We start from the raw sequence: 10,306 nt of genomic DNA, 5'->3' as shown, positions 1-10,306 counted from the left end.
CATTCACATTATTTCTAGTCATAGATATGAACTTTATGACCTACCCTCCTAAGTGCGTACATAGAAAACAGACATAAGATCAGCTGAATAATAAACATAACAGTACAACACATTGCACAGATGTTTAGCAGGAGACAGGCACAAAAAGAAGAACAGTAGATTGTCTTCTGAACTTATTTTCTTCTACAGACTAAGCCACTGACAAAAAATACAGACAGAACTACCTTACCTGTATTGTAGCACCAGGACAACGCAGCTGTGTGGTCTGCAGAATAATCAGAGTTACTATTCAGTACCCCTACTACGTAGTGAATGGTTACCTTGACTCATTCCATGATCTGTATTCCACTTTGGGTACTCCAATATCATGAAATTAAATGTACAGTATGTTGTGTCAATATATTTACACAGCACACTATTATTCTTACCAACAGAGTATCACAATTTTACGCAATTTGGGAAAACCCTATTTGTGAGACCAAACTGTATAATTTTATAAGCAAAAATTTCTTACAACTTTGATCAAAATGATTTCATCTGTATCATATAGTGTAATAACGATGTATTGCATAAGTATTTATTTGAAGGTAAATAAATTTTACAATACAAACAGATAAAAAGAAATGCAATTTTTTTCCAGAAAAGGGGGGAGGGACATAAGCAGCAGTAACACAATTTATGTCAAAGACTTAAAAAAACCACTAAACGGAATGATCCTACTTAGTAGTTTTGACACCTACACAATGAATAGCCTAAAAAAAAAGGGGGAAAAAATTAAAAGAATGGTGCCACGTCAGTTGAAACAATTTGCTTACAATCTGGGCCTACCTAACTTACATTTTTTCTTGGTTTCCAAATGATTTTCTACCCCCCCCCCCCCCCACCCCCCCCGCTTACTTACTTAAACCTCTCCTGTATGCTGTTTTTCTTTCTCTTAGTTCTTGAATCCCCTGCTTTGCATTCAAACCTTTTTTATAACACTTTACTTTTCATGTAATGGCAGGTATTCTTATATTTTTCTGCATTTCAATTCAAATGAAGTTATTTCTTCTGTTGTGCTGTGTTAACAATAAAATTAGAATTTTTATAATGAATTACAAATGAAAGTTTCATGAACAGCTATGTTTTATTTTCAGTCTTGGGAGGCGCCAGAGATTGATACAGTTTTGTTACAGCTGTCTGGACGATCTGTTGGAATGTTTCATCTTCTTCACAGACAACATCCTAAAATGAAAAGAAATGCTGAGTAATAAGCACTAGCACTGAACTATAAATGCTGTAGCAAAATTATTAATTATAACACACACACACACTGGTGTGTGCGCAAACACAACGAGGAAAGGGAAGAGGGGGGTGGGGGAGGAGGTGGAAGGAGAGGAACTCAGAAAAATTTGTCACATTACCCATTTACAAAAACTGTTCACAATATGGTCACTCTTAATCACATTTTTAAATGTTGTACTGTTGATAAATGCACATAAAAATCACCCTTCTAATCACCATCTTCAAAGATATTAATGTTTGCTTCATTAACAGTATACATTTTTCCCAACAGCCTATTTCCCAAGTATGTTGTCCTCAATAGCATCCAGAAGATTGGAAAAGAGCACGTTTTGAAACCTTTGATGATATAATCTGGCAATACTGTGCACCATGAAGAGAGTATTCATTCACACATGATACTGAGTGACAGATTTTTAATATTGTCAGATGGAGTGGGTGCATGATACCCTTCTCAAAAACAAATGGAATAGTGTTTTGCCATAGTCTCTAAAAGGCTTGTTTACAACCACATCATGCACCTGCAATTTTGAAGTTATGTCTTCAGAGTCTGGTCTGTATTCAGTGCAGCAACTTTATTATTTACCTTAGATGTGAGGCAACCTTTGAAGGAATTTGACAAGGAATCACTAACCATTTTGGGAAACTTTCCTTGGTTTCCTCTCGCAGAAGTAACTGCTAACAGCATGGTTACTTTTTGTTTATTGTTTCCCAATGAGAGTCTTTTCACCCTCAAGTTCCTGTCAGCTAACCTGTGGGCAGGTGCAGCCAGTATAGCTAACTGTCAGGTAGCTTTACTCACCTGCCCACATGTCAACTGCATGTCCACATCTGTACAATCCTGCCAGTGGGGTGGGTGCAGTAGCTGGTACAACCTAGTGTAGTGGGTAAGAGTGTTGCCACTGTATTTGGACAATATGCCTCTGGAAGTTGATATGTTTCTCAGTAAAATTTTCTAGCATTCTCCAACAGTGCAGAAGGTAGTTGGTTAGAGAGATCACTTCTAGCGTGAACATGTACGCCGACCGATACTCCCACAGAATTCTGCCTGTGATATATTTAAACTGTTTGCACTTCTCATGGCCTTTAACTGGATTATGTATCAGTTTGCAACTTTCTTTTTATCTTGGACAAAGGAAAGAATCTGTATTCAAGTCCACGATATTTCTCAGCTTCTGAGCCTCTTTCATATTTCCTTAAAGTTTGCAGCTTATTCTCCAATACAATCAACTCTACTCATTAGACTAATCCAAACCATACTTCTTGTCAGCTTATCTATATGCTGCATAACGAATAACTGTACGTCTGAAATTTGCAACATGACTGTGCCCAATCCAAAGCTTGTTGATGACTTTCTTTCAGTGTTACTTCTCATTAGAGAAGTTTCTATGACATGACAATACAACAGTATTTGAAGGGTAATGCAGATAAGCTGCAAACTAATTTTTTGTGGTTAAATTCTGGGTAAAAAATATGAGGTAATTTTGGGACAGTAAGGTACACGGAAAACAATGAATTAAGATATATGTTAGGAATTACTCAGAGAAGCAGAAAATCAAACAGTGGATTATTTAAAAGCCTGTAATGAAAATCAAGAAGACAACTTAATCAAAGATGAGTAATAACTGTGCATTTGAAATTTGCACCATGATTGTGTCAAATACCAAAGTTTGTTAATGACTTTCTTTTAGTGTTGCCACTCATTAGAGAAGTTTCTATGACACAGCAACACAACAATATTTTATGGTTATGCAGATAAGCTCCACTCTAATTTTTTGTGGTTAAATTCTGGGTAAAAAGAGTGAGGTAATTTTGAGACAGAAAGGCACCTTAAAAACGATCAATGATGATATACATTAGGAATTACTCAGAGAAGCAGAAAATCAAACAAATGGATCATTGCCTGGGATGAAAGATATAATTAGGTCTGTACTGAAAATGAAATGGAGGGGAGAAAAGAGGTAGCCAGTAACCAACTTGTTTTTGTTACGTTCCAAGAGATAAGAAAAGAAGACAACTTATCAAAGATGAGTGGATGATGTTAGAAAAAATGCAGGACCAAAAATGGATATCTATAGCTAAAGATAATAGTGCCTGGAAAACTCCAAAGCAGGCCTTTATCCTGCAGCGGATGTTAAAACGATAAAGATGATGATGACGATGTCATGGATCATTAAGTACATCAAATAAATATGATGAACATAATCACTTCTTTTAAAAAAAATAAAGTTGTGTAGATACGCAAACAAAAATTTCAGGCAGTGATGACATGAAATATACAAAGACAGATGCTGAACAGATAATATCTGTGATGCCCACAAAAATATTTTATATTCATAACATCCTTTTTAACTTTGATGATTAAGATCTTGGCATGCTGACCAACTGTGACCTGCACCAGTACGATACAAGGCAAAAGTTCAGATACCATGTAAATAGCCACAGAACAGCTTTATTTGAAAAAAATGCACTTCATGCTGGGCTGAAGCTAGCCAATGCCCTACCAAAAAGTCTCACAACCCTTCCTACTAACAAATTAAAAGATCAGCTAAAAAGAATTCTAATTGAAAACCCTTTTTATTCCCAAGACGAGTATTATATCTGTATGAAAAGTGCTTCATAAGTATGTCAAGCTCATAGTTTTAAGTAACCTACAACTAATATAATGTTGATAAAAACAATATTTGTAATATTGTGATTGTATACTAACAAATGTAAAATCCATCAAACTGTAAAATTTATTAATACAAACAAATCTTTAGTTTGTAATTTATAAACTGATGTATTCAGAAGAATAATCTGTATTATGTCCTGAAACTGTATTATTCCTAGGGATTGTATTTGATTATTCGATGTTGAATAAATATTATTATTATTAAGAATTTGGCATGCTGACTACAAAGTGTGAGCTTAAACAAGTATCAAGTACTGTGTCTACCAAGAATAGTTATCTGATGTCTCTTTCAAAAATCTACAGCTTAACCAGTAATATAATTAGAACTGAACACGACAATAGCAGACATCATTAAAAATAGTGATTCACTAATCCTTTTGAAGGTATCAAATAACTGTTTCATACCATCCTTTAGTAAACAAAAAGTTATGACAAGATAGCAAGATAATTTATGTGGTCAAAAGTCTTCAAACACTTCACATAAAAAAATATGAGCAATATAATACTATGCCTCTGTACATAATACAGAAAGAACTATCCAACATAATAGACTGATTTTTTGTAAGAATAATTGAATTAGAATTTTTTTATGATTTAAGGAATTCACAAGTTCATGCATTCTGTCAGAGAAATTTGACAAAAACTGTATGTGCTCCACTCCACTGTTAGCTTACTTTTGCAATGTGAAAGCATTGGTGAATAATTACATATAATGTGGCAGGTCTAAAAATTTAAATGATGGGGAATGTATAACTCAAAGTGCACTTTATGAGCCAATCAAGTTTCCTATTGCAGAAGACACTAGCAGCTCAGTTACAAAGGTTAGTGACAGAATGGTCCATCAACAGGTGTGACATAAAATAGGACATATAATACCACTATTGTTTCACAAATGTGATAAAAGAAAATCTTATGGAGTGGTAATCACAGTAAATGATGATACACTCATAATGAACAGTATTTATCTTTGTGTTTCATGAGAGTAACGAAATTTGGTGGCATTGGCTTGATGACCTGGAGTTGTTCTTCCTGGTTTGGGTTTGGACGATTCCTATTGCTTGAACAAAAAATATTATAAACATTTTTGACAGTAGCCTGCTCCTCACATTGAGGTAACAGTTTCTGATCATACTTTTTTCTCTTTCAAAATAATGATATTCCTACAGGGTGGAAAAAAAGTGACAAACTACGGCATGCACACACTTTACTCAACATGTAAATGTCACTACAGATATTTGGATTCAGGTTATGACATGTTCGATATGCCCACTATCATTGGTGATGATGTAGTGCTGATGAGCAGTGAAATTCTGCACTCCCGCTGACGCGTTGGAACACCGATGCTGTCGATGGCCTCCTGAATGACTGTTTTCAGCTCAGCAATGGTTTTGGGATTACTGCTGTACACCTTGTCTTTAAAATAGCCCCACAAAAAGGAGTGGTATGTATTCAGATCTGGAGAATATGGCAGAGGCCTATGGGTCCATGCGGCTTGTCGCGGATGATGCTGTAGTATACAGAGAAGTTGCAGCATTAGAAAATTGTAGCGAAATGCAGGAAGATCTGCAGCGGATAGGCACTTGGTGCAGGGAGTGGCAACTGACCCTTAACATAGACAAATGTAATGTACTGCGAATACATAGGAAGAAGGATCCTTTATTGTATGATTATATGATAGCGGAACAAACACTGGTAGCAGTTACTTCTGTAAAATATCTGGGAGTATGCGTGCGGAACGATTTGAAGTGGAATGATCATATAAAATTAATTGTTGGTAAGGCGGGTACCAGGTTGAGATTCATTGGGAGAGTGCTTAGAAAATGTAGTCCATCAACAAAGGAGGTGGCTTACAAAACACTCGTTCAACCTATACTTGAGTATTGCTCATCAGTGTGGGATCCGTACCAGATCGGTCTGACGGAGGAGATAGAGAAGATCCAAAGAAGAGCGGCGCGTTTCGTCACAGGGTTATTTGGTAACCGTGATAGCGTTACGGAGATGTTTAATAAACTCAAGTGGCAGACTCTGCAAGAGAGGCGCTCTGCATCGCGGTGTAGCTTGCTCGCCAGGTTTCGAGAGGGTGCGTTTCTGGATGAGGTATCGAATATATTGCTTCCCCCTACTTATACCTCCTGAGGAGATCACGAATGTAAAATTAGAGAGATTAGAGCGCGCATGGAGGCTTTCAGACAGTCGTTCTTCCCGCGAACCATACGCGACTGGAACAGGAAAGGGAGGTAATGACAGTGGCACGTAAAGTGCCCTCCGCCACACACCATTGGGTGGCTTGCGGAGTATAAATGTAGATGTAGATGTAGATGTAGGTACCCCAGAGCCAGAATGCGATCCCCAAAGTGCTCTTTCACAACATCAAACACTCTCCTGCTTCGATGGGGTTGAGCTCCATCTTGCATGAAACACATCTTGTCAAAATCAGGGTCGCTTTTGATAACGGGGATGAAATAATATTCCAGAACCTTCACGTACCATTCCGTAGTCACCATTCCATCAAGGAATATCACACTGACTATTTCGTAACTGGATACTGCAGACTACACTGTCACCCACTGAGGTTGAAGAAACTTCTCGATCGCGAAATGCGAATTCAGTCCCCCAAATGCACCAATTTCACTTATTTGACGAACTCATCGAAATGAAAGTTGGCTTCGTAACTGAACCAAACCATATTTGCATCGAAATCCTGTTTGTCAATTCTGTGGACAGTACTGTGGGTGAAACACAACCACTGTTCCATGGCCCTGGGGCTTAATGACTGATGGGGTTGAATTTCGTATGGGAAGAGATGCAGGTATTCAACAACAATTTGCTGCAGTGACTCCCGGCTGATTCACACATGTTGTGCAGCTCGTCTGGTTTGAAACACAGTGTATTTCTTCTTGATGTTTTCAAGCATTTTCACCCTTTTTGGACAACTGATGTTGCCAACACTGTCACGATGAACACCACCCGTTCTCTCAAACTTGTGAATCAAATTCTTGATTGTTAGCACACTTGAACCAGTTGTCTTCAGCTCGAACTCAGTCGCAAACTTCCTTTGAGCTGCAATGGGGCTGTTATTGCTTGCATTATAGGCTAGGCCTTCATGAGTGCTATATGCTCGGACACACTGCACCGTGACATTTTCATGTGCAAATGGCTGACAACAATAAGGGATGCGCGCATGCGCATATGAATTCACATCATGCCCCATGGCCAGTGCAGTTTGATGCTCTAATGCAAGCTGTTCTTAAGGTATGACGATTTTATTTAATATAGTATATTAATAAAACAAAATTTACTGCATTACAATTCAAAGAAAATCAGATGCCAGGATGTATATGCAGACAAGGAAAACAAATTCCCAGATTTATTCTGTTAAAAATATACTTTTCCCCAAATGCGAAACACATTTTCCTGGCTGAAAATACACATTTTCCTGGCTGAAAATACAGTTTTTCCCAGATGAAAGTATGATTTTTTCCAGATGAAAATACACTTTTTCCCGTGTGAAAATACACTTTTTCCCATGTGAAAACACACTTTTTTGTGGGTGAAAATACACTTTTTCCATAATAAGTGACAGTGCACTTTCACTTAGAACTGTAAAACTTATCAATCCTTTGAATGGTAAAGGTTTTATACACCAACATTGAACTTCCCAGTATTAAAGCTGTGTACTGGAAAGATCTTTGGTGCACAGCAACATGCACATTGCATATTTTCGTATTACAAAATTATAAATATGAATACCACCAAGCACAGCAAATTAGTTTCCAAAGTATCGAAATAGAAACTGCAATGCACTTTTGTCAGCCAATCATAGCTCACATCACGTGATCTCACCAGCCAATGGCAGAAGATTTTCAGAGTATAGGACACATGACGTAGTCAGTCCAACGCCGCGCAAACTGCTGCAAGGCACCTTAGAGTGCGCAGTTACCCTGCGCGGGAAAAATTAAAAGCTCTTACATTATGTCATAAAAGAAACAAAACACCAAAGAATATTCCAAGAGTATCAGAATTTCGTAAACCAAAGTAAAATGCATATTTTGGCTTATATTGCACATTTGTATGTTCAGGCTGACAATGAAGAAGGCCCCTACCTGGTGTTAAGCTTTTCAGTGCAGCTTTTGGGATGCCAATTTCCTTGGAGTACCAGTACTGTGTTAGCTCATGTTTGGTTCTTTATTATAGCATAATGCCATATGTGACAGAAGAGGAAAACATGCACTCGAATTTCAGTGAACAGTTGAAACTAGCCAATAGTGTGACCTGAAACACTAATTGACTGCCTCTGTGCGGAAGAGTAATAAAAACCAAATTTATCTAGCACACCAACAAAACAAATTTATTGTTCTGCAAGGCAATCACTTCTTGGTTACCAAAAATGAAAATTGCACAACTGGAACTAATAACATACGAGGGTGGTTCAGAAAGTAACCTCCGATTGGTCACAGTGCGGGTTGTGGGGGGAGTAGCGACGCCATCTGTGCGTTCACGCACTCAACAGGTCAGTCGGCATCAAGCCGTGGCCAAGTGAACGTCGTACCTGCGCTAGTTTAGTTTTTGTGGCAGTTTGAAATGTGTGCTGCAATAGAAAACCCCGCCAAATGTGAAGTGCGTGCTGTCATAAGGTTTTTTACAGCCAAAGGATATTCTGCAGCAGCTATTCATCGTGAGCTTTGTGCCGTGCATGGACCAAGAGTTATGAGTGAAGGAGTTGTCCGTGAATGGGTACGTTTATTTAAAAGTGGACGAGAAAACGTTCATGATGAAGAGAGGAGTGGTAGACCATCATTGGTGACTGACGAACTCGTTCAGACAGTTGATGCAAAAGTTCGTGAAAATCGACGTTTCTCAATGTCAGAGTTGTCTACTGGTTTTCCACAGATTTCTAAGACTCTCTTGTACGAGATAGTGACAGCAAGATTGGGTTACCGTAAGTTCTGTGCACGATGGGTGCCCAAAATTCTTACCGACCACCACAAAACTCAAAGAATGGCCTCTGCACTAGACTTTCTGTCACGTTATGAGGACGAAGGAGAACCATTGTTAAACAGAATCGTGACCGGTGACGAAACCTGGATTAAGTACGTGAACCCTGAGACAAAAGAACAATCAAAGATGTGGGCACATTCAAATTCGCCTACCAAACCAAGAAAAGCCTCGCAAGATTTTTCTGCCAGAAAACTGATGGCAACGGTGTTTTGGGATGCCAAAGGGGTGTTGTTGGTTGAATTCATGGAACGTGGTACGACCATTAATCAAGACGTGTACTGTGAAACAATAAAAAAGTTACGACGGGCTATACAGAACAAACGCCGTGGTATGCTGACTTCCGGTATCGTTTTTTTGCACGATAACGCCCGTCCTCACTCTGCTCGCAGAACAACGGCCCTTCTTGAGTCCTTCAAGTGGGACGTTATCAACCATCCACCTTACAGCCCAGACCTGGCGCCAAGTGATTATCACCTCTTCATGCATTTGAAGAAATGGCTCGGGTCACAGCGGTTTGATGACGACGAAGAGCTCAAAGATGCGGTCACAGGCTGGCTCCAGGCAGAAGTGGGTGATTTTTATGCAGAAGGAATTTCAAAGCTTGTGAAGAGATACGATAAGTGCCTCAATCGCTATGGAGACTATGTAGAAAAATAGTGCAAAGATGTAGTTGTAATTTGTATATATTAAAATATTTTTATTTAACTTGGTGTATTTTTTTAAATCAACCGGAGGTTACTTTCTGAACGGCCCTCGTATTTTGGTCATTTTAACTCACTTGATATCTCTCAGCCACAGAAATCCATTTTGTTTTCATTCCACGTGAGCATTGTAAATGAAAAGAGCAAAACCACAAAACGTACACATGGATCATGTGGAGACCACCACCCACTGCAACTCAGACTGCTCTGGACACGTGCAAATCAGGCACCTTGGGCATAGCAGGAAAATTTTTCTGGGTGGCATCTGGCTGCTACTTCTTATACAGCTAACAGCCATACTTCCAGTAGCCAAAAGCAGGAGAAGGCAGTGCTCATACACGACTTCAGCTCTGTGCATGCGCACGAACCCACTGCAACTCCTCAAACGAACCTAATTTAAAGAGTCGTGACATCACACTCATCGAAAGCAGTTTGCTGTTACAAAAGCCTTCACCCTAATGCCTTTGACACATTTTGCTGTCAACAGATGCTTGTGTGTGCACTATGTTTTGTTGGTGTAAATGGTGCACTTTCTTTGCAACTTGTTTTATTTTGATGTTTTTCTCTCATTTATGTTTTACTGCTGCAGTATTATTCTGCAGTAGCAGGCTAAAGTACAATTCTTTGTTAGAGTATTAGTTCTTACCAGTCA

The 10,306-nt window shown here is 38.7% G+C and overlaps 1 protein-coding gene across 2 annotated transcripts in view; it reads right to left on the bottom strand.

Annotated features, from left to right (window-relative positions):
- Positions 1 to 1,107: 1,107 nt before the first annotated feature.
- Positions 1,108 to 10,306, bottom strand: part of LOC126481689 (cleavage and polyadenylation specificity factor 73) — an 81,553-nt gene continuing 72,354 nt past the window's right edge. For both annotated transcript variants that reach the window (XM_050105630.1, XM_050105631.1), the window contains one exon: positions 1,108 to 1,224. In XM_050105630.1, the coding sequence (XP_049961587.1) occupies positions 1,120 to 1,224 (105 nt within the window). In that variant the 3' untranslated portion in view covers positions 1,108 to 1,119. The remainder of the gene's footprint in view (positions 1,225 to 10,306) is intronic.

The sequence above is a fragment of the Schistocerca serialis genome, chromosome 5 (assembly GCF_023864345.2).
Source record: "Schistocerca serialis cubense isolate TAMUIC-IGC-003099 chromosome 5, iqSchSeri2.2, whole genome shotgun sequence".
NCBI lineage: Eukaryota > Metazoa > Arthropoda > Insecta > Orthoptera > Acrididae > Schistocerca > Schistocerca serialis.
Note: the sequence above shows the minus strand (reverse complement) of the source record. Positions and strands in the feature narration are given on the sequence as shown.